The sequence below is a fragment of the Thermobia domestica genome, chromosome 17 (genome assembly GCF_964235325.1).
Source record: "Thermobia domestica chromosome 17, izTheDome1.hap1.1, whole genome shotgun sequence".
NCBI classification, from domain to species: Eukaryota; Metazoa; Arthropoda; class Insecta; order Zygentoma; family Lepismatidae; genus Thermobia; species Thermobia domestica.
Genome location: NC_137470.1, coordinates 154821151 through 154847708, shown reverse-complemented (window position 1 = coordinate 154847708; position 26558 = coordinate 154821151). Strand labels below are relative to the sequence as shown.

General features: G+C 36.5%; 1 protein-coding gene across 3 annotated transcripts in view; it reads right to left on the bottom strand.

The window, feature by feature from the left end:
* Positions 1-26558, bottom strand: part of LOC145674428 (uncharacterized) — a 1698027-nt gene that overhangs the window by 99233 nt on the left and 1572236 nt on the right. For all 3 annotated transcript variants that reach the window (XM_081744474.1, XM_081744473.1, XM_081744472.1), the window contains one exon: positions 13793-13927. In XM_081744474.1, coding sequence (XP_081600600.1) covers positions 13793-13927 — 135 coding nt within the window. The remainder of the gene's footprint in view (positions 1-13792; positions 13928-26558) is intronic.

The window sequence follows — 26558 nt, the reverse complement described above, 5'->3', positions numbered from 1 at the left end:
TATTGGTGTTGATCAATACCTAAGAGGATGGTGAACATTTTGGTATCAAATAGTAACCAGTGGCCACTGTCCAACTGGCCACCGTTCTTCAGATATTGGCCCAAAAAGTTCGGATTTCTAGAGATTTAAGGAGCCATATTTCGGGAACCGTAAGTCATAGAGAGATGATATTTCGTGAACTTTTCAATATTCAGTACTCCATTTTGAGCATGTATCCTCTTGAAGCAACATATCGTAGAACGCTTTAACAGGTTTCCTCCTACGTATAAACGAAACACTTTCTCATTACACCCGATTACACGGTTCCATAAGTATTGTGGCTTGTTGATGTGCGTCCTTGCAAACTCTAAGCGAGCATGTATATGTGCATCTGTTAGTTTGACTTGCAAAGCAGAACAAATAATATGAGTACAGTCACACGTCTTTGCACTGCATTCCAGACCTAAATTTGTATTCAGGTTTGTTGCAGCAGCGAAGGGGTTTGCTGCGTTAGCTTCAATAATCGGAACACTTTCGTCCTCCGTTGCCACTTGCGGTCTACTCAGTTTCGCATTAGTTTGTAATCCCTGCTTCACTTCTGCTCTGAATCGTTCAATTCAATATCTTATTGTTTTAATGTCCAGGTCCATGGCTCGAGCAGTTTGATTTTTAGGCATTCCATCTTCACACATACCAACTATTCTTCCCCGAGTTGTTTAGAGATGAATAGTCTTCCAGCTTCGCTTTTTCCATAAAAGCAATTTTTATACAACAATCAGTTATTTTTAAGTTCGTTCTGGGAATACTCTTGAAGCATTCTTAACTAGTTTTATTTGACTTGATTTAATTTTTAGTTTAGCGTCCCTTTCAACAACGAGGCTATATAAGACGTGGACATACGTACAGCTTAACGTGGGATTCGAACTACATGAGCTTCCGTCGGGAATTAAGCCCAAATCACCCACAGAAGACAGCTTGTGATTTGCTTTACAGATAAAAAAATAACGCAACAGTTCAACGAGCTTCCTTATTGAATGCATGTCATTATTCCAAACTATTCTTTAAATCAGAATGCAAAGCCTTATAGAACAACTACACCCATCTGTCGACAACTATCAGAGCAAAAACACATATTTTGAGCCTCGTTAGATTTTAGCGTCAGATTTCAGCGCCGAGGCTACAAGAGATGTGTACCTACGATTTCATCTGGAAATCAAAATGAAAAAATGAAATGAAATCTTTGAGTTTTACGTCCCACGGTTATGCCGGTTAGGCTAAAGGAGACGGTGATGATGAGAGATGAGTGAAATGGTGGAATGAAGAAAGTAGGAGGAAACGGGAGAACTCCAAGAAAACCCACGAGCACGGTGTTTGTCCACCACAAAGTTCACTTGGCGGGGGCTGGAATATAACCCGCGACCCCAAGCACCAGAGGTGAACGCTCTACCACTGAGCCACCGCGCCCCCGGGAAATCAAAATGAACTGACATGGGATCTTTCAGTTTAACGTCCCACAATTATGTCCTTAAGGCTAAGGGAGACAATAATCAAGGCAAGTGAATGATGGAAGAATTGGTGGAATGAGAATGTGGAAGAAAACGGGAGCATCTCGAGAAAAACACACAGATACGATGTTCACCACAAACTTACTAGACCGGGAATCGAACCAGGGACCCTATTCAGAGGTAAGCGCCCTACCACTAAACAACCGTGCCTCCAAACGTGGAAATTGAACCATCGTAGTCCGTTCAAATTTTAAGTTTGTCCCGCCGGAAATCAAACCCTGGATTTCTTGCACCAAAGCCTTGCGCGCTAGCCAGTAGAGCAGCAAGGAAGGCTCTAGTAAAAATGGTAATATCATGAGAGGTGTGATATTTAAAAATTGATTTGAGGGTTCCGAAAATAGCTTCATCTCCTCCTTTACGCTTCAAATGCTACCAGAAATGATAGGACTCAACTGTTTTTGGTCTGAATGTTAACCACCATAAAGAAAAACCACTAATACTAAGAAGGTTTGAATAGAATGATTCATCGTCTCCTAAATAGATTTCATAACTATTCTTATCTTCCTAATAAAACCAGAAATGGTAAAAATCAACTAAGCTTTCTGATATGGATAAGAATGGGCAAGAGTTGAGTCAAAGGTAATTTTCTCGAGTTGAGTTCCGAGCCGAGTCACAACTTTTGAGGTCGAGCTTCGATTGGAGTCGGGTTTGATAAATGGCTCGCTCGTTTTAACTTGTTTTGAAATCATAGCCTGATTAGATTGTGAAACGAAAGCCATGAGAAATGTAAGCAGTAATGTCGAATACTTTTAGAGTTGCTCGCGCGAGAGAACACTACTCGCATCTCGTCTCGTCTCGATAACAAGACAATAGATTTGTATAACGAGACAGCCTCAAATGTCATGAGCACCAATGTAATTATATACTGTAGTTCTTACTATCAATGCTGAAACCTGCACCGTCGAATGTTTGAGCCCAAGGAGAAGCTCAACCCAGGTTGTGATGTCAACCGGCTCGGTTCGGTCCAACTGAGCGAATAGCTCGAGCCGCTTCGGTTGAGATGAGCTATCGCCTCGGCTCAATTGAGTTTATGGCTCGAGCCGATTCGGTTCGCATGAGCCACTGACTCGGTTGGACATGGCTCAGGTGAGCCGACTGCTCGAGCCTGCTCGGTTGGATGAGCTGTTGGCATGGCTCTCTTCTCGGTTGAGCTCAATGGTGAATGAACTGTGATAGTGATGAGCGCAAGAGTCTTGGTCTTGCACTTTTTGCAAGAGTCTTGCATGCAAGACCAAGACCAAGACCAGGAATCCGGATGCAAGACCAAGACCAAGACCAAGGGGTGCAAGACCAAGACCAAGACCATAACTGCAAGACCAAGACTCTTGCGCAAGAGTCTTGCACAAGTACCGGCATTACTTGAACTTTTTATAGAATGCAAAAAAAAAGGGGGGCGGGAAGTCATTACATCTTTTACATATATATGATCGAAAATGACGAGTGTTAGTGTCGAATCCATAATTTTCGAGGTCGCTGAGTTGAATACTGATACGTACGATACCATTTACGACCAAATTCAGTCCCGTAACTTGGAAGAGAAGGAGATACATAAAAAGGATAAGAAATGACCAAATGTTAGTGTCGAATCCATAGTTTTCGGGGTTGCTAAGGTGAACAGTGATACTTCCGATCCCATTTAAATACAAATTCAGCACCGCAACTTGGGGGAGAGGAAGGAAGGAGATATATAAAAATTATAGAAAATGACCATTATCAATGTCGAATAAATGGTTTTCGAGGTCATCCAGATGGACAGTGACACTTCCGATGCCGTGCCTTGCAATATGGGGGAGAAGGAGATATATAAATGTATTGAAACTGACCGATATTAGTGCCGAATCGATATTTATTGGGGATCTCTGAGATGAACAGTGACACTTCTGATGCCGTTTAAATCAAACTCAGGCCCACAACTTGCGGTGGAGGAGGGGAGAGAAATCATCGAAAATGACCGATATCAGAGAGCGTTTTAATAATAGTAAAAACTGACTGACTAACAAAACATATATATATATATATATATATATATATATATATATATATATATATATATATATATATATATATATATATATATATATATATATATATATATATATATATATTATTTTAAATTTAACCCAACAAAGTGGGTAATTGATGCTAGTAATCAATATTCACAAGTGTGAATGATCTTGTGCAGTTATTTCTTGATGGAGTTTGATGCCGTTATTTTGTATTTCTAATATACTATAGGTCAAAAGTATTTATATAAATTAAGTTTACACAAAAGACAGACAGTTGAGTCGTTTTCAGTTTTCACTCAAATTATTCGAAAACATTAAGAGGTTTTATTATAATAATTATTTTATTTTTTCTTCTTTTTCGGTCAATATTGCTGAACATATCATCATCATCATAGCTATTCTGCCATTATTGGCAGGTTGCTTGCTGCAACTGAGAAGCTCCGATGTATGGCGGTCCTCAGCTAGTCTCTTCGTCTTGACGTAGCAATTTTCTGTTTTAATACATCCCTTCAATTACAGTCTCCTTCACTCCCTCCCTCCTTTTCTTTCAACCATATCCTATAGCGCGTCTCTCATAAAACAGTTTCTCATCATCCAATATCCCAACTAGTTGCTCTTCCTCCTCTTAACAATATCTAAATTTCTTCTTTTTTCCCCCTACTGTTAATATTTCTAACACCTTCTCATTCGTTTCCCGTTCAACACAGCTAATTTTCTCCTTTTTTCTCCATAGCCACGTTTCGAAAGCCTGTTATTTTTATTTTAATCGCTTTGGCGTAATGTTCATGTTTCTGCCCCATAGAGTACATATTGGAATCAGTAAAACGAAATCTCAATATTTAATTGGAAGTTTGTTCAATACAAGGATTAGCTAAACCTTGAAAATAGTTGAAAAAAAAATATGACGCCTTTAGAGTGTAAAAATAATTTTGTACTCCACGGTATTTCAATAATCTGTGCCGTTTTGATTTTCTTTCATGCGATTCACTTGTAGTCTCCGCAATTTGGGAACCAGTGGAGTGTTGGATCTGTTAAACATATATATAAACATAACCAAACGTTGTGATTTATCTTATAAGTAGTGAAGCATGTGCACCCATTTTAAAAAAATAAAGGTCATCATCTATATTGTACACTATCATCATATCAACATATTACAAGAAGGTAAAATATATCACATTTAGAAACACACATTGTATTTCCGTTACTATTGGCGAATTGTAGAGTTTATTATCCCTTATATCGATAGTAAAATTTACCTATGGAATGCTTGACATTTCTTAAATGCAAGACTTGCAAGACTCTTGCATGCAAGACCAAGACCAAGACCAAGACTGGGTGTGCAAGACCAAAACCAAGACCAAGACCAAGACTGGATGTGCAAGACCAAGACCAAGACCACCCCGGTCTTGGTCTTGGTCTTGCATTTGCTCATCACTAAACTGTGAGTCAAGCCGTTGAAAACCCTAAACCCGGGCCGAGCAGTTTTGAACATTCGGCCAGCGCTCTATAACTTTTAACAATTTTTGTCTGAAGCCCGAATACTAGCTACTCCGGAACTTAAACCCTTAACCTCGTATATGCATGTCCTAGTCTTCTAACTTCACGATTAGCAAGGTCTGCAGTCAACTAGATTTTAATATTCAGATAAAACCGTCTATCTTTCATATCTATACACGGTGTTATAATAATAATAATAATAATAATAATAATAATAATAATAATAATAATAATAATAATAATAATAATAATAATAATAATAATAATAATAATAATAATGTAGTGTCATTGATAATAATTATATTGTCTAGTAGGATACTTGAAGAGAGAGCTTGAAACTACAAACAGGATTTGTTCTACTCGATTCGAAACTCGACCCGGATTAAAACCAAGTTTCCAGTCGAGTTGAAGGAAATTTTTCGAGTCGAGCTCAAAGATGTTTGGTGCTAGTCCAGTCGAGTTTCAAAGAAAACCTGATCGATCTCGCTCGTGCTCATACCTAGATATGGATTGAGCGTCCCACTAATAAGTTATATTTCGACCTTTATTCAAACTGAAAGTGGTGGAAGTCTATGATTTCTGGTTTAATACTGATCGTTGTAGTGAGAAAACGGTGATCGGCAGTGAGAATCAGTTTTTTCATATTTATTCAATACCACAATGATAGGATTTATCTCTGACCTTGTTCCTATTACAACCGGAAGTGGTACAAGTCTATTACTACTTCCGGTTCCCATATTAATCCCCATAGAGCGGAAACAGTAACAGGATGCAATAACTGGATTTTTATGTGAAATATTACATTTCATCTAATCTTCTATTTTTCTACTAAAAGCGAAAACATTAGAAACTAATATTCGTATGATATGGCAAAAAACTGCTTTAAATATGCATCAGAGTACGAAGAACATACTTCTTTTCTGAGCTAATCTTTCTATTGAAACCGAAAGTTATAGGTCTATTACTCCCTAATCTTGCTTGTTAGAGTTCGATTCCCGGTGAAGATACTCGGTCGAAGCAGTGTAAAAATTTTTCAGGCAAGAAATCTTGCGTCAGTTTTTTTTCCTCATTCACACCAGGCAAATGCCGGGATGATACCTACCATAGGTCCCAGACAGCTTCCTTCCTTCTCCAATCCTCTCTTCCTTACCTTTTCTCGGATAGTGTATCGACGTGGGACGTAATTCCCATACGTGATGGGCTGACATGGCCATAGATGCCGAAATCTCAGAAATCTAATTCCTAACCCTAAAGCCATACTGTCACGTTAGAAGAACTTGTAGCTGTCATAAAAAAAAATCTTGAAACCCTACCATATTTCACCGTGTACACATAGTCTTGAAAGGGTCATAAAACATTTTTTTCCATCTTGCAAGGAGTTGAACGATGCGCAACTTTCTGGGACGTCTTGCTTGCTACCAGCTATCGCCCTCCCGCTGACATAAAAGAAAAACCAGTTTCGTCGCTTCCGAAACTACGGATTGATTTGGACAGGGAGGGTAAGTGCGCCAAAATACACGTTTTTTAACGAGGAGGTTCACTGTTTGTCCAGTAGAGTGCAGTGCTACATGTGTGGAGAAACCTTTCTTGCCTTCAAGAAGTTGTAACATGTAAAGAGTAAATAGAAAGATCGGGTTGAAAGTTTTTTTTTTCTTCAGCTACAAGATTCATTTAACGTGGCAATGTGGCTTATCTCTAGTTTCCTGAGTAGACTTCATTACTGATGTTTATATCTGACATGAACAGTCATCGGAAGCTTTTTTTTTTCCTTTAACACATTCGAGTCTCAGCATGTCACATAGCCGTGATGTTTTTTTCCCCTCAGTGGACGGATCACGCCTCTCCGACGTGATGAAACTTCCGTTAATTTGAACATTGGATGGCCATCCGTAGATGACTTTCGACTTCTCATATATACTTTGTTATTCTTCTAGTACCTGTAAAAAAAATCCAGGTGGCAGTGCATCCGGTGCAGAGCGAGCTAGATTGATAACAATTGGCATGTGTTTCCTGCCTCTTCTTTATGCATTTTTGACTCAAAATAGGAGATTTATCCGAAGAAGAAATTATATGTCTAGTGAGTTTGCTATTGATTCTGGATCTGAAATTAATAATTCAATTATTGAACCAGATTATGTTGGCAGCGCTTCTATAGTAGGGAAGTTGAGTTTTTTCTTTTAGCTTGTAGTGACTGACCAATAAGGATGACTGTAATATAAGCATTTATGTGAATGGGTGCGGAATATCTCTTTGTAATATTTTCTTAGGTACAACAATCGTAGTTAATTATTTATTTATTTATATTCTTATACATTTTCTCGCAATGGTAGCACGACAGAAGAGCGAATGCAAAAAGGGCAAACGACAAAAGGGCGACTCCAGGCGAAAAATAGAAATAATCGATCTTGCACTATAACTTTACTTTCTACTTATATCTTTCTGCCACTTCAAAGTATCTAATGTTTGTATTGATGGTTTGTAATATCTGAGGGGCTGTAGTGTGCCAAAAAAGCTCATATGTGCATACTTATAATCAATCATATTGCTTGTTGGAATTTTCATAATTGAAAAGGGTACATTTATAAAACAATATAGAAAGGTACATAAAATTGAGAAAACAGGTTGACAATGTTGTATTCTGTAGTACTAAGTCCATATTTTAAGAAAATAATTATTTCATTGCTCTAACGTTTTTACATTATTTCTTATATATATATATATAAAGAAAAGTATAGCAAAACTTGCCAACTTGAGGGAAAAACATCGCAGGAATGGACTCCGACACGAATGTGTTAATCATGAGTGCGTAGATGATAAAAGATTACGTCAGTCGAACGCAAAGAACAGGACTGCATAAAAGAACACTTATCACGATGTAAAATCTGGGATACGAAATGTCTCAACCAACACCTTCGACAGGTGCTAGGCCTATCTTTGTTTCAGAGTGTACACAAGTAGAAAAATATTGCAGTGTTACGTGTAGGTCTACACTACGCAAAGTTGATTTGTACTGCGTGATAAGTCTTTTCCAACTAGTATTTAAATTAGTCTACATTATCAAGACCCCATTTCGGTAGGAAGAATAATGATTAGGTGTATACGATTTGTCGATTATACGGCGCTTGTTGATAAAGTGAGTAAGATGTTAGAGAACTTGAAGGGCTGTGAAGGTATGAGATGAAAATAAGTGTTAGAAAAATAAAAGCTATGGTAAGAGAAACGAAGCGTTCGGTTTCAAATATAGAAGTAGGAAAGGAGAAAACAGAACATGTGATTAGTTTTCGGTACCTGGTAGTATTACTAGTGATGATATCAAGTTGGAACCTGAAATTAAAGAAAAGATAGGAATGACGAAGGAAAGCTTTAGGAGGAAGAAAAAAAAACTATTTTGTGGGATCTTGAAGAAAGACTTTAGAAAAAGACTCATACAATGTTTCGTGGGGAGTATTGTGTTGTATAGGGCAGAAACGTGAACATTACGCAAAAATGATGAAAAACAATTTTGTTTTCGAGATGTGGGTGTGGAGAAGAAGGAGAGAATTAGTTGGTCGAGCAGAAAGTGAATGAAAGGGTGTTTGAAATAGTGGGGATGAAAAGAACAATTTTAGATATTCTTAGGAAGTGGAAAGAAACTGTTTGGGATAGTGGCTAAGAAGAAACTGCATCATCAGTGATGTGTTAGAGGTTATGGTGGCAGGAAAGAGGGGGAGAGGACGAAAAAGATTACAATTATGGAAGATATCAAAACAGAGAAATCGTGCGTGAAGACGAAGAGGTTAGAGGAAGACCGTGAAACATGGAAGCTTTTCACTTGCGGTATCTGGTTTGCCAATAATGGCAGAATACCTATGATGATGATGATGAAACTGCAAGTGGTAGTATTCTTCTATCACTTGCTGCTTTAGTAGGAGATTAGAGTGGAAGAAATGAAATAAAATCTTTGTTTAATGTCCAACGAATATGCTTGCTAGTCTAAGGGAGACAGATAGTTAAGACAAGTAAATGATGATAGAAAATTTGGTGGAATGGGAATGTGGAAGGAAATGGGAGTACCACGGAAAAACCCACGGACATGATGTAGTCCACCACAAACTTACTTGGCCGTAGATCGAACCAGAGGTAACGTCTCTACTACTGAGCTACTGTGCCCTCCCCCTGAAGATTGCAGTGGAGATGAAATATATGCTTAATAAACCACAGGAAAACAACCCATGTAATCTATTACTGTTTTTACTCTATAGCGACCATCGTTAAAACCTCAAATAACTGGTTTTTGTCACTTCATGTTTGAATAGAGGTTAGGAGAAAATTTGGTACCTATTCTTAAAACGCTAAATCGATTCCAAGAAACTGTTTCTCGCTATCTATCACCGTTTTTACCTTCAATGAATGTTAAAATGATAAGTGGTTGATTTCTGTTGTTTTACAATTGAGTATAATCTTCACCAACGACTTTGATCCCTAACTTCCAACCCTATGAATCCTGGCCAAAATTAATGATGAACCATTAAAATAGTTCTTCAAATTCTCTTTTGTCACCTAGATGGACACAAACACACATATAAGTAGCAGCGTATGTATCTAATAAAGCTTTGATAAAACAAAAAAAAAATCTTAATAAAAAAATGTTACAGCCTGAGTAAAATCCAAACGTGGTAATGTGACTGCAACAAGCATGTCTGCACGAAACTCACTACCCCCCCCCCCCAAAAAAAAAAAAAAAGTAACATAGCACAACTGTGTGAATACTGAATCTTTGTATATTGAAGACACGTTTACGTTATCTTCTAGAAACTAAATTTTCTTCATTTTCTTGAAACTCAATTTGTAATTGACATTTCTTACAATCAAAAAGCAGCAGTTTTCAATTATATTAACCACCAATTATATGAAATTTCAACTTTTTTTTTTTTTGATCTTTCATTCAATCAGGAAACACCTTTTCTTTTTTTAATATAAGGAAGTCCACAAAGTTGAAACTTAGAATTTTGTACTGTAAATAGTGCTAGTGATTAGAAACAATTATAAGTTTAGAAGAGAAAGGGTGACTTTGGGACGGATTGCCGTCAACCCTCCATCCTACTCGAGGACCCGTCACTGGTACCAACACCATATTAGCTTTTGTACTAGAAGCTTTTGTAAACCCTTTTGTACTAGATTCCGTTACAAAAGAAATATCTACAAGTGACCTTTTAACAAATAAATCGCCACGCTTTTTTCTCTACTTCCAAGTAATCAACAGGTTTCCCAGTATGCATAAAGTGAATTCATATCAGATTTATCTCATGACCCGACTTACTCTTTCAAAATGGACAAAACATAATTTCACAACCATGAACTTACTTTAGCTATACAGTCTACAATTGGGATTAGCATTGTTTTTCTTACCTGATAATTTGAAATAACTTTAATAGCCTCGTTAGCATGAATTACAAGCAACAGTTAACAACATACATACAAAATTTGGTTTATAGGTCTCCCAAAAGAGTTCCGATTTGATTTGTTTGTTTCTTTCCTGTACGCATCATTACTGACGTAAAAATGTTCTTCTTTCGTACGAAACGTTGTTTTGATTGTAATGGATGCAGGATCTCATTTTTTCGCTGTCTTTCTTTATCCATTTGAAATTTAAGCCCACCATTATCGCGTGTTTTTACAGCCCCATCAGAGCAGGAAGCAAGAAAACCCTTTTCACAATACCACTGTATTTCGATTATACACTACCATCGTTTCAGCAACAACAATAATGCACATATCGTGTGATGCGGACAATATTACAGTTGTTGAATCAAGTATCAGGCTATTATTGTACAATTTGACATCCAGCACATCACTAAAGTACTCATTTAAACTAATATATTAGCTTCTTATTTTGCCGTTTCAAAACCATTTATCAGGAGTGATGACTGCTGGACGTAAAATGTCATTAAGTGTTATCCCCGTTTGTCACGAAGAGGAAAGTATAAAAGCAAACAAAAAAATGAGGGAAGAGACGCATTTGTTTCCTTGGTGGAACAAAACAAATTTTCTCCTCTGCAATTTCTAAACTCGGCTTTCATGTGTGGTAATTTCGTTTCAGTTTATAAAAGGCGAGTGTTTTCATAAACAAGTGAGGTCAGTAAACTAAGTTACGTGAATATAGCCCTCAAAAATACCGTAACCTCAACAAGTAGCAATGACACGTGCATGCCACGAGAATGAGTTTGTTTTGTATGCTGATATTTTCTCAATTAATACAGAAACAGAATGAGATAATAGAAGTATGCACCGGCTCGGTCCGAGCTTTCGGGCCTACAAAGCATATATCACTTTGGGCCCGGGCTGGGATCGGGCAGTAAATTTTAAATATACAACCATATTTCTCGGGCCTAACTTTGTAAATATACTGTCCAACGATATTTATTGGAAGTTTCTTTCTGGAGAACTTTCAAAACACAACTGCAAAGTTAAACTTGTAATTGATGTAAATAACAATACAAATTTGCGTTAATGATTATATGTCTGTAATTATGACTTATTTTGGGCTTATTTGATTATCACACGAACTCAGGCCGGGCTCGGGTCTAAATGATAATACATGTTTCGGACTCGGTTGTGCCTCACATTATAAATTCAAGGAGCGGGCCGGGTGCGGGCTAACAACTCTGGCCCGTGCAAACCTCTAGCAGGTATAGAGCTTTTATACTCTGGTGGCACACAGTGTTGGCCTGGTCATTTTCTGTAGTGTGCTTGGTTTTCACTAGATGTAGCTAGTTTGTTGCAAAAGGCTAAATGTTGCAAAAGTGTAGGTGGCACATTGGGTTGGGATACTGAAATCAAGGTGACAGCAAAAGAGTTAACATCTGCGGTCATACTCATATTATTGTCTGAAGAAAAATAAACACAGCATGACATTGTTTTTACTTGTTTATTGTTAATATTTATAATTTCATTTCACCACAGTGGTTTATTGGTTGTATTGGTGTTTAGTGTGCCTTTGAGTACCGATGATATATGAGATATTGATCTACAGTTGAAAGTGAAATCCGAACCACATAAATGAGTTAAAATTTCAAGACTCTCTCACAAGGATTCGAATCTAGGCACCTGTACACCACACGCTAGTTACTAAGCCAGCAGAAAATGCTTTATCACAGAGAGTATATGGATCTATACTTTAATATGAAATGCAAACAATATATCATATGCAATATACATTACTAAAAATTGAACCCTATTTCATCCCCAAACACAATTTAGCTAACAAATTAGTCACGAGGAAGCTCGGACTCAGAAGTTGAGGTAAAGCTGTAAATCAGAGATATAAGAGCAAAACATTAAAGCCATTTCAAAAACTACAGTCATTCGTCTTTTGAAATACCCGCCATTTCCGTTCTGGCAAGATAGCAGCACGTAACGTTACATGAGTTTAATCTGTTGTTTTTGTGCTTAGTAGTCACGGAGCTCCGTATAGTGTATGGTCGTCATCTGTTTTCTGTACGGGTAGAAATTGATCGCTCATCATATTTGTAATAAGATTTCACTGTGATAACGCACTGTTCCGTCGTAAAGCTCTCCATTATTACCCGTACAGAAAACAGTTGACGATCATGCACTATACGGAGCTTCGTGACTACTAACCACAAAAACAACAGTTGAAAATCATGTAATGTTACGTGCTGTCATCTTACCAGAACGGAAATGGCGGGTATTTCAAAAGACGAATGACTGTAGTTTTTGGAATGGCTTTAATGTTTTGCTCTTATTTCTCGAAGTTAAAGTTTTACCTCAACTTATGAATGAGTCTAAGTTACGACTGAAATATATTCTTAAAATACGAAAAAGTATACTCCAACTTTTGATCGAAGGTTTGACTAACAAGCCTATAATGTGTGAAAAATAGTAATAAAGTCAGTCTCTAATAAGTAACGTTCAACAAACAGATCAGAAACGAAACCATGCTCGTTGTTTTCTTTGAGGTGGAAAACTATTTACTATTTACTGTACTTCACTTATTCTGATTATTTGTAAAATAAATTCTGCATCGTAAAGTACTGAATGATTGTACTCGTATATTAATATTTAAGGTGCAGAACGAATTACTGTAATGTTTATTATTTTCTATATGGAATGTCAGGGTACGGCAGTTTTGTGATAGAAATAACTTTGTGGACAGAAAAATAATACTGTTCATACATGTACCATTGTACGTTGCTATAAAATTCTGCAAATGACTAAAATTCAACGTCTACTTAACACTTAAACATTAAGATATTGTTTCGATTCTTCAGCAATTTTGATGTTTTCTTAACGAGGGTGTAAGCTTGGAGCAGGCAAGTAACATCCACTTTATGCAAATTATACAATTAGAAAACAGGCCACAGTGGCTCAGTGGTAGAGTGTTCACCTCTGGTGCATGGGGTCCTTGCTTCGATCCCAGCTCGCGCCAAGTAAGCTTTGTGGTGGACAAACACCGTGTGCGTGGTTTTTTTCGGGGTTCTCCCGTTTTCTTCTACTTTCTTCATTCCACCATTCCATTCCTTTCTCATCATCACCGTCTCCTTTAGCCTAGCCGGCATAAGCGTGGGACGTAAAACTTGATGTTTTTCTTTATGCAATTAGAAAATATTAAGTACGATATGTGAAAATGCTAGTAAGTATAAGAAGAAATGGCAGTAACAAATTGGCTCTGTATAAAATTATCATAACACTCACTATTCATTTGACAAATAAATAAATAAAATTAAGATTGCCACAACTTACTGGCTTTGACTTCGTTGAGCGTGTGACATTTACAGGTGAATCGGAGTTTACAGTAAGTCTTCTTATGATCGAGCAATTCCTGCAATTCATTAAACATTTCCCTGCAGTTGCCACAGATTAGGATGTCCGGGTTACCTGCAAAGAAAATAGCACGCATTCAAAATAAGGAAATATTCCGAGGTATGGACAAAATATAGATTATCCCATCAACATTTGTCAATGTTGTATTGATTTATATCAGGGGTGTAACCACTCTTGACACTCTTATATGACATCGCTCGGTTAATCAAGACATCAACGTGACACATTTGAGAGAAACAAGAAAAAAATAACGTGTAGGTGTTCGTTAATAATCGGGCTCCTTAATCTATATATGTTTCTTGTATGTTTTAATAACATGTCAAAACAGAAAAGCATTGCAACGGACCAGAAACATGAAACAATGTGTCATATCGGGAACATAAATGAAATTAGAAGAAACTGTACACACTTAGTACATAGTGAATACTTTCAGTTAGTTATTTGGCTTAAAAGCTTGAAGGACACTTACAAGAAGGATGTTCAGAAAACCCGAGTTTAGTTACATGCGACCAATGTATTCGTGATATTTTATGCATACCTTATCGTTAAATGTTTGATGAGGATCCTTAAAAGACCTAATCACTGCGAAATTAAAATACCGCTAATTTTACAGTAATTATGTGATATTTCCAAATAGATAAATGATAATCGAAATGTGGAACAAGAGCGCTAGACAATGTTATTTTACATGAACTGTCGTTATTTACGAGTCACTTAGTAGCATTCCGTTTATAGCCATTTATTAACGCGAAAATAAATGCCGATTATCTAAACAGGTGGAACCCGAAAGCAGAGAAGTGAGTCCTGATAGCGGTATCTCATATAAAATAATATTGTCTAACGAGCTCTTGTTCCACTTTTGGATTATATTTTATGTATTTGAAGATATCACACAATTACTCTAAAATTAGAGGTATTTTAATTTCGTCGTGATGGGGTTTCTTCAAGAGTTATGCACATGTATTAAGAATAATACTTCAAGTAATTTAGAGTATGTGGCTGTTGTTATGCAATTAAAATAAGTTGATAGCACGGTTTTGCACTTGGACTGCACTGATAATACTACAAGTTATGGTTCAAGTCTATAACCGTGAACGAATTATTGTTAAAATTTCCCATATTATATGTCTGTATTTTATTGAAGTAAATATAGGTAAAATTGTGTCTTTTAGGGTAGATTAAAATGGTACACGGAATTTTTGGAATTTCCCAATCACGTTTTGCTATAAAATTCTTCTTATGTACAGTAGTAATAATAATTGCAGTTTAAATATAAGTTCTTCTTGAATATTTGGTAGTTTGTTGGTGAGTTTGTAGAAACCCAGAGACCAAGCGTACTACGGTGACAAGATTCAAGGCACTTTGCGACCAAGGTGTGTATAGATACTTCTCAGAGACCAGAGGTCCTAGAGAGGGGGACAAATATCAGAGACTAGATATTCTAGAGCGTGATGAGGTGTTTACAAAGACCAGACGTTCTAGCAAAAGGAATTCTCAGAGACTAGGTGTCCTAGAGAGTGGTAAGTTTAAGGAAGCTCTCAGAGATCAGGTGTCCTAGAGAGTGGTAAGTTTAAAGAAGCTCTCAGAGACCAGGTGTCCTAGAAATTGGTAAGTATAAAGGACCTCTCAGGGACCAGGCGACCTAGAGAGCGGAGGTGATTATCAATCGGTGAAGATTGATGCCTTCTGCGGTGTTCTGGCTCCTTTTATCCAGAAATGTTGCTGACTTCATTAATCTTCGTTCGTTGACGTTCGTTGACGATGGTCGACGATGGCTTCTTCGTGATTGTTGCCTGAAGTTGTTTAGAGTCAGCACGTGGTGTTTGGAGCACGTGCAGAACCTTGCAATATCCAATATATGTTTATTGTATGTCCGCTCATGGACGTTATCCCCGTTGGTAATAAAGTTCTGTAAACGTGGATCAAGACAATATATTAATTATTGTTTTCTCATATTATTTTTTGTGTAGCAATATTCTTACTAATATGGTGACTTTTCCAACATGATAACGAGGATAGAATTATTTTCCGATTCTTCAGTTATTATTGATACAAGATATAGTATAACGTCAATAGTAATTATAAATTCCTTCTTAGACTGTTTAGTAACCAACATTATTAAGCCTCTGTGAAACAGAAAGGCAGTCGACAACTTCTACATGCTTAATATAATTCATGCGTTACTTTTAATTCATTAGGAGGACAGCTCAACATTGCAATCTTAGTTTAGTAACTCGTTCTTAAACTGACGATATATTTTGCGGACAACAAATAAGTGTATTTCAAGGAAGCGTCCGGAAAAGCATACGCAAATCTTTTAGAGTAAATGTGATAGTGTTTTGTGGTCTAATTATCTGTTTCTATTCTACAGCATTAAAGATAAACGAAGCAAATGCTATCGTATGTGGTTTCCCTAGTTGCTCCCTGCACCGTATTGACAGGTGTTGATAACTTGTATAACTTCAGCGGGTGAATCAGAAATGCCGTGAACGCTTACCTCTAGTGTCTGAGGTATGTGATGGACAACATCGTGTATGTGGATTTTCTCGGAGTATTCCTGTTTCCTCTCACAGTCTCATTCCACCAATTTTCCCAGCATCACTCATTTGTCTTGATCATCTTTCTCCGTTACCCTAAAAGGCATAATCATGGGACCTTAAACTGAAAGATTGCATTTCATTTCATTAAATATGATAGTAGATACAAGTAAGCTTTATTTGATTGCTCTGTTACTATACAATTGTAATTAATCCATTAATATGCAGTATCCTATCACATATCTACTGCCATATGATGTCAGATAGTCGTCATCAATGGCAACTGAAATTATTGTGTTCGCTGGCCTCGTATCTAACACAATTCTCATACATATGTAATTACATTTTACTGCTACACACCGAACACCACTATTGTTTTCCTTCCGTTTATTCCTTGTGTCATAACGTGTTGCTCTCCATGGAAACATTCATGGAATAATGCCTTACTAAAGATATACCACATTGACTTGACACCTAGTCTTCCGTTCCAGACGCTGCTATTGGTTGAAGGAATTCCACTCCCGTTCGCTGAAGCTCTCTCCTAGCAACAGCTGAACCCTTATTGGCTCAACACATGGGTGTGTCGAGGGGGTGAGCTTTAGTTCGCATTTTTGCCACGGCTCAAGACATTTTGGCAGCACTATAGTAAGAATATTGCTACCAACAAATAACATAATACGAGAAAGACGAACATCATCTCCTGAATCATATTAATAAAACTTTCTTACCAATGAGGACACCATGAATGGAAATAAAACGCATATACAATTGTTGTAGTCCCTTCAGTAAGACAGCTAAGAAGGAAGAGTTTACAAAAAGTCGTTCGCAATTATTATGTTAACTTATAGTAGAGGCATATTTAAGGGAGGCTTCCGGGCTTAACACCCAAACATTTTATTTACTATTTTAAAGTAAATAAAATATCTTGCAGAATTTTTACATTTCCATGAATAAAATTAGCAAAGCTCTCCGAAACAAAATCGTAAATACGCCACTTACTTATAGTATTATTAACATAATTTTTAAACAAAATCAGGGAATCAATTTACAACAATTGACAAACAAACATGGAGTAGGATCCTATTCGAAGTCTCTTTCTTAGGTGGCACGTCCATATTTTTTTTTCGGAGTCTTTTCACCAAGCATTTCTATCTCAACACTTACATTAAAACTCGAACTGTGACAGGAAGTACTAAGTTGCGTGTAGAAATTATGTAGCTCATGGAGAGACACCCGCCAATAAAATATATCTGTTTGAGTTACAGCGAAATTGTCGCCTAAGATGCTTCGTGGAACTTATCAAATGACAGGTCAGAAAAATCCACCACTAATACGTGACCTGATTGAGGAATTAAATCTAGCACAGCCACTATGAGACAGGACCTCTTCGGACTCACAACCTCCTCCCGCACAACATACCTGAATGTAAGATTAACTCCCGCAAACTGAAAGAAATACGCTTGGGGGAAGGTCAAAATATGAGATGATTGTCACATTACATGAGGCCTACATTCATGTCATATCTAATGGCAACATCTGAAGTATTACCAAGCCTGACACTAATCCAAGGGTCGTACCAAGTTTTAACCTCCAATGCAGAGAAAGTTTCTCGCAGGTAATCATTTTTGTCGCCAGTTTCGTTTACGACGAAAAGTTAAAAACTACATATGGTGGATAAAATAGTAAAGGTGAGTGATCACTACTTCTAGAAATTCATCATGGCCTCAATCTATCGAAAATTCAACTCTTGTTTGGAGTCAGCCAATAAGAACCAGGTGTGCGTCTACATGAACAATGCTTCCACCTCTACCGTCGAGTTTTGTCATGACATGAAGCAGGGAGCGGGAATCTTGAGTTTTTCTTTTATTTCATTCCTGTCAAAATTTCTGACAACAAATCAATGGATTCCGTCCATTTAGATGTTAAAACGACGGTTACAACATTGCCTCAACGGTATATGGAAATCCTGCAGTAAGAAATAGGAGGGAACTGCTATGCCTGTGCCCAAACATTGTTTGTTGGAATGGAAATGACAATGTCTGCTGATATTTGATGATCCTGTGTCAAGTTAGTTACGACACGCTTTCTCACAGACTTAGTACACTTCAAAAATTTGTCGGATATAAGCCGATATAAACCGTACGTCCATCAGTGAGGCTATGAAGAGCAAACCCTCGTACATCATCGAGGGTTCATGCATTTCATGCATTTTTTTTTAATACTAACTATGGACGGAAATGAATCCCATGTAGGGTTAAGTGAACAGACCGAAATTCAAGGTCAGACCACACAGATGCAGGCCATTTTTCACTAAAACGTATCACGCCACAGATAATGGCAAATATTGTAGAGAAGTTTAGTTTGTTAGAAAGTGAGAGGAACCTTCCACTGAACCTTCATTTTAATTTCTTTCTTTCCTTGTTTCTACACATATTTGTAATTTCCGTCTTTCTTCAATTTTTCTTCCTTTGTCTTTTAAGTTCACGGCGTTGTTGAAGATGCATTCGTGTCCCGCTAAGAAAGTATATGAAGAAGAAAAGAAAAAAGATAAATACTGTTATATAGGTAAATAGAAAATATAAAAGATACGAAGCCACTTATTGTTAGAGTGCTTGAAGATTGATTTTTTTTTCTTATTTCAATATGGCATAAAGTTTGCCATCACTTGTGATGCAGAAGAGAAATGTACCGCCGCATTGCACCAAGAGGCTCTTGTAGATTTTAATCAGTTAATATTTCAGACAAGTGTTTCATTAATACCCCTTTCCATCGATTGTTACAAGAGAGTAATGTAATCCATTTCTCTATTTGACCTTTTCAAAAAACCCACCTAATTCACAAACACCATTATGTAGAAAATATTCGAATGGCAACCCTGACAAAATATATTCAGTTTTATCCGTGGCCCATATGAATATTAACTTAATGAGAAGAGTTGGGTAAAATATAATAGTGATGAATGTTCTCGCTTTAGGGAGCTAACAACCCCCACACGCTCACGGTAATGAAGTGGCTTAAATTGGCCATTTGTTCCAGTACTCACACGGGTAGTCATGCTGTACAGATACATTTGCTTTCTTACTATCTTTTTTTTTGTCTCATCCCTATCCAAAGTTTGAGAACATTAGCTCTCTAACATCAAATGTAAAGTTTTGCTTTAATCACCTGAAAATAACAACAACCTTTTTAAATAAACTAGTGAATCAAGATCGATATTTCTTTCTTTCTCATTTCTATCCATAGTTTGAGAATATTAGCTACCTATCTCAAAATGTAACATTACGTTTTGTGGTTATCACTTGAAAATAATTACAACCTTTTAAAATAAACTAGTGAATCATGGTTGGTATTTTTTTCTAATTTCTATTCAAAGTTTGATAACATTAGTTTCATATCTTCAAATGTAAAGTTATATTTTACTTTATTACCTGAAAACCGCATCACCTTAAAATAAATTCATGAATTATGATCGATAGTACGTTTTTTTCTCTTTTTTGATCCAAAGTTTGAGAATATTAGCTACCTATCTCAAAATGTAACATTTTGTTTTGCAGTTATCAGTGAAAATAATAACGACTTTTTAAAATAAACTAGTGAATTACGATCGATACTTCTTTTTTTCTCATTTTAGTAAAGAGTTGTAGAACATTAATTTCATATCTTCAAATGTAAAGTTCTATTTTATCACATGAAACATCATTATTTTAAAATAAATTCATGAATTAAGATTGGCAATATATTTTTCTCATTTTTAACCAAAATTTATGAATATTAGCCACTTATCTCAAAATGTAACATTACACGTTTAGCTTTCATCATCTGAAACTAACAGACTTTTAGAATAAACTAGTAAATCAAGATAAACCCTTTTTTTTCTAATTTCTTTCTATATTTTAGAGCACTAGCTGAGTAACTCCCAATATAAATTTTGTTTCATTTTTATGACCTGAAAATAACAAGAGATTTTTTTTAATACACTAGTAAATCAAGGTTTGTAAGGTCATTTGCTTAATACAAAATAGGTTTCAGATTAAAATCTCGTGCATTGTTACTCCAAGGCTGATATTTTGCCAATAAACCCGAAACAACAACATAATATATATGATAGAAACATATATTTGTTCTACATATTAACTTATCGTTTTATCTTGTTAAACAGTTTAATGAAAACAATGGGAGATATATTTTAAGTACGCGATTGAAATAGTCAAATAAACTAATTTGAAATTATATTTGGGTCTCTTGTTTCAAAATTGTACAGTTCATAATTATATTTATATTGTCTTACTTCGCAAGAAGACAGTAAAAATGCTATAATTTGAAATGGCGATGTTAAAGGACTTCTGATGCATTCACACTTAAAAAAAAGAAATCTTTAAGATAGAGGGGGAAATGTATAAAATTATATTTCAGAGGACTACTGATAATGCATTTAAATAAAATATTGCTTTGATTTTCTTGTAAAACACTATGGTTTGTGTCAGTGGAATGGGACAGCGTTTTGTATTTTTTAAAAGGAGAGGACTACCTTTATTAGTTAGAAATAATGTTTAAGGACCACCCTATACTTGTCTTATTTAAAAGTAGATTTATAACCTATTTAATTTTCAATATAGGCTAATACGATTATATTTACTATTTTAAAATAATATTAATTGAAAGGTTATTAACTTCTTAGTGTTGAATATCCAAATAAGTTGTGTTATTTTGATACCTTTGATTTCCAGAAAGAGAGCATCGATCTCATGACCCGCTGCCTGGAACAACTACGGTTAATACCCTTGCCGAGGACATCGCCTGTCCAGAGGACATTGTGCAGAGTCTCGTCATCATCAGGAAGACATTATACTTCATAGAAATTGTAGTCTCAAACATCAGTTGATGCATGAATGTAAAATTCTTTAGGAAACAATAAACTTAGAGCGTCAGCAACTTCTTTCTTTTCCAATAGTTTCTTGTACTTTCACATCACTTTTCTGTTTACCTTCCGTCTTGATTTCTTGCTATTTTATTTCTGAAGTAGTTCTGTATTTACTACATGTCGTCGGGTTCAATACTTTTGGTTTTCTGCGACATCATCACAGCGCCTGCGGTTTACGTGCCAACTTTGCAAATGAAATGTTGCTGCATGACGAAGACTTTCTAGATCGTGTCTCTTCAGTGATAAATGGACAATTCACCTAAGTGGTGATATGAACACTCATTATATTCGCATCTGGGGTTCAACAAATCACCATATAAAGATACAGTTACCACGAGAGTCCCCTAAATTAAATTTATTTTGTGCCATATTCCGGCGGAAAGTTTATGGACCTTTCTCGCCTATGGACTCGATCTGTGCCGCGTTACGAATGGTGCTCACATTGAACATTTGTACCAAAAACTGAGTTGCTCATTCATTTGATGTATTACTTATAATTGTAGGTTAAATGAAATAAATAGTCATTATCATCATAATAGGTATTCTGACATTATTGGCAGGTCACTTGCTGCAACTGAGAAACTTCAATCCTTCACGGTCTTCCGCTAATATATTCGTCTTCACCTACGATTTCTCTATTTTGATACTGTCCATTAATTGTAGTCTCCTTCGCTTCCTCCCACTTTTTCTTGCCACCATACCCTCTAAAACATCCCTCATGATACCGTTCTTTCTTAGTCAATGTCCCAACCAGTTTCGTTTCCTCTTCTTAATAATATCTAAAATTGTTATTTTCATTCCCACCATTTCTAACACCCTCTTGTTCGTTTTCCGCTCTACCCGTCTAATTCTCCCCATTCTTCTCCACACCCACATTTCGAAACCTTTTAGTCGTTTTTCATCATTTGTCCGTAATGTCCATGTTTCTGACCCATACAGTTCAATACTTAAACACGAAACACTTTATGAGTCTTTTTCTCAACTCTTTATTCGAAGTCCCTTAAAATAATGCTTTCTTGCTCCTAAAGGCTCGTCTCCCCTCATACTTCTATATTTGACACCGAACCGCTTCGTTCCAATCATCATGGCTTTTGTCTTTCTAAAAAAAAATCATCCTATATTCTCCAAAGTCCTTTCTCAAATTTTCTAACATCTTATTGTTTTTTCTTTCTTTCTTCAGATTCCGCAACAAGCGCCATATCATATGCAAACCGTATGCACCTGATCATTATACCTCCTACTGAAATACCGTCATCAGTATGTAGGGTCTTTCTCACTATTTCTTCTAGGTAGATATTAAATATTGTTGGTAGGAGACAGCATCCTTGTCGAACTTTCCTTCCAATTGCACTCCCCTCTACAGTGCGTAATTAAAGGCTTCATGGCCCTCCCGCAGACAGCGTGGAGTGGGTCCCCTTCTCTACGTCCCACGTCACGATTTGGGGCCTCCTGATTGCTTGGCCCCTTCCGCAATGCGGGGTCTGCGGGGCCCTTATTTACGCCACTGCCTCTCTATCATTTCCTCTCCTATCCTAATACTTACTTATTGGTTTGTTTATTAGTTTCTTATGAGTCTTCAATCTTTCCATACCAACCCTTACAAATAAAAAGTACAAGCCTTAAAACCTGGAAATTCATTCTGAAACACCCTGTAGAATCGATCATGCGTAGTAGATTAACATTATATAAAACTCGCTACCCTTCTATTTTTCTCGAATTCAACAAGGGGTACAGTCGAAAGCGATTAAAATATACACCAGGGATCGGCATGAATGGAACGATGCAAAAGCATTTCGGAGCTGGCTGAAACAACTCCTCATTTATGCATTACGATGAACGATCTGCATTGGTCTCTAATAACCAACGCATACTGGAATGATATCATTTGGAAATTAATGACTTTTGGCTATTTTTAACAGTGTAAAAAATGAATAGCATCTTCACAAACAAATTCAGAAACGGAATGTTATATTAACGGGAGCAATGCGACAGTAGAAAAAAAATAATTATTGCCCTCCGGAGAGAAATTGCTCTTGCATCATTGGGTATCGTCCAATTGAGTTTTGCAACTGTAAACTTTATTACGTATCATTTGCAAAGACAAAGTACTGATATACGGAAATACGTCAACGAGAATATCAAATGCAAACTTTTAGTGTATATATTTAGTTTCATTTCAGCTCAATTTGTAAAATGCGTAAACAAGTTATATTAGCAAAGACATCAGACATGCGTTCAAAATAATACAAGAAAAAATGGGAATGACAGAAATATCTGAAAATTGAGTAATGCTGGAAAATGCTGTGTCCGAGGTTAAATATACTGAAGTATTTATTACTTTAAAAAAAAATCGTAATGCTCTTGTGTAGCTGAACGTTTCGGTAGGGTGTGTTTCATTGGAGAGGTCTTACAAGGAAATGACATGAACATGCCATCCGGACATCCAAATCAAAATTAACCCATTCGATAAACATAACAAAGATATGTTCTTGCACAAAAATTTAGATGCCATGGACAACGGAGTAAGTCCCTGTGGCTCATTAACCCTGTTAGTATAAAGAAAATCGTAGACTCGCAGTGAAATAGCTATTGCATCAACACTGTTCATTGGAAAGTAGTGGTTTATAGTTCATTCTCTTCAGCATGAAACACGATTTCCAGAGGGAATCTATGGTCTATCTTATTATGCTACGTATTAGGGCCCATAAAGTACTTGAACAGGGAAAATTGGTAGAGTGTCTGGAAAATTCCCTCCAGAAATCCCTCGCATCAACTTTGGCCCCCTCTGGCATGGCTCCAGGTGGAAGCACACAATCCAAATGTATCTAAAAGAATACAATAGGGAATAAGAAAGGAGTGTAGTAAGTTTTGCATTGATAGAGCGAATAGATATGAGAGAAAATCTTGTAAACCAATACATACTTTCTCCTCATACCTATTCTGTTCATCAATACAAAACTTGGTACACACATTTCTTATTCTCTGTAGCATCCTTTTAGATACACTTGGATTGTATGCTTTTAACCTGAGCCATTCCAGAGGGGTCCCAAGTTGACGGGAGGGGTTTCTGGAGACAATTTTCCCGACACACTCTCAATTTTCCCTGTTCAAGTGCGTAATGGTCCCCAATGCATTGCACCTCTGGAAAGCTTGTTTTATGCTGAAGAGAATGATCTATAAATCACGACTTTCCAATGAACAGTGTTGATGCAATAGCTATTTCACTGCGAGTCTACGATTTTCTTGTATTAGCAGGGTTGGTAGGCCCCAGGGACTTACTCCGTTGTCCATTGCACCTATTTTTTTGTGCATGAACATATCTTTGTTATGTTTATCGAATGGACTAGGTTTGATTTGGATGTCCGGGTGACACGTTCATGTCCATTCCTTATTACTTTGATTCCTTGTTTAGGAACATCAATTTGTGTTGACTCAACACCGAGAGGCAACTGGGCATCTTCCTGGACTAAGATGTATGGAACTTTGGTCTAGTAAGCTAACATAATGGCGACGGAGATGACACGATGATTACACACCTCATAAGTAACAATCTGGCCGGCTATAGGGATTGTAAATTATAACACCAGAATATTGAATTTAGCTTAAGGCACATTTTTTAAGAACTCACGATTGAAGCCGTGACTTCCATAACCACTCAAGTCCAGCTGATGAGATGTTGAGAAAATCAATGAAAACTGAACATTTCTTGGAAATATGAATTTGTATATCAGATTGTTTTCATACTTGCGCTTTGCTAAATAGCAAATGTCACTAAGTATTAAAATAACGAGTATTACAAGTAATTATCCTATAATAAAATCATGAAAATATTGGACCTGTGTTATTATGGAATTAATTCGTCTGTTACATTGGTTTTAGATCTTATAACTCTGATTTCTGAAAGGAACATACTGATGTTTAAACAATAATGTGTGTAAATGAAACAACGAACAGTCACTGTGCATATATGCAGTCTCTATTTTCACAATAATTAATACAACAAACAACACATTTAGTTTACTCATATCTTTCCTTCGCTTAATCGGAATCCCACACTTCACTTTCTGATTCCTCAGCATTGAGAGTCTGATCTTTATCATACTGGTCCAGAAGTCTCTGAAAGTAAGGTTGCTCTGCAGGTAAAATTCAAAACAGGTGTTTTTTTTTCAATGTTCCTGGCTTCAGCAGCTTTGACTGTTTGCTTACCAGAATAGCACAGATCCATGAATTTGTGTGCTAATGAAACTCAACACGTTAGTAGCATTCGGAAGATATGGGAACCTCTGTTCTTTTGAATATCAAACTATAGAGTTCAGTTAGACGATTACAACGATATATATAACTCATATAGTGCCAAAAAAGTGGGCTTTTGCTCTTACGGAACGTTTTACTTTTTTTTTGGTAAAAAGTCTCGACGCTTTAAAATTTGTATTATTAGTCAAAACATTGTTTATTAACAAACATTTTATCGATTCTTTTCTTTTACGTTGACATTCTGTCGGATCTCACAGTAGCTATTTTTTGATCCTAACAAAACTTGTTTTGTATTTATGTTCTGTAGAATGTCATTTTAAGGTCATGACATTGTTATCAAGATCTAGTTCTGTGGACATGGTTATTCATTAGAAACTCATCTTTTTATGTGACATTCCTTCAATGACAAAGTGAAATGAAACATTTTAGTTTAACGTTCCACAATTATGCCGTTTAGTCTAAGGAAGGCGGATAATTAAGACTGATAATGGAGGAATTAATTGAATGGGATTTTGTGAGGAAATGGGAGAACTCTGAGAAAACCCACGGACACGATGTTGTCCAACATTTGTCCGGGGATCGAACTAAGAACCCCACGAACCAGAGGTAAGCCTTGTATAACTGAGTCACCATGTCCCCTTTCCAGTGACCGATTCTATGGACTGTCGCTTTTACAACACCAATTTAACGCCATGAAATTCTGTCAAGAATAAATTCGGTTGATACTGACAATTCTTTTGGAACCCATTTTATTGATGACACCCTGCGAAGGACCTATTTGGTGAAAATCGACATTCTTCCGAAACTCATTTTATTGATAGGACATTCTTCCTAAGAACAATTCTATGGACACTGTCTTTCTTTCACAACCTGTAGCAGTAATATTCTGCCAAATACAAACTCTATGGACATTAACATTCTTTAAAAACCCATTTTATCGATGTGTTATTCCATCGAGGACAAATTTTAGAGA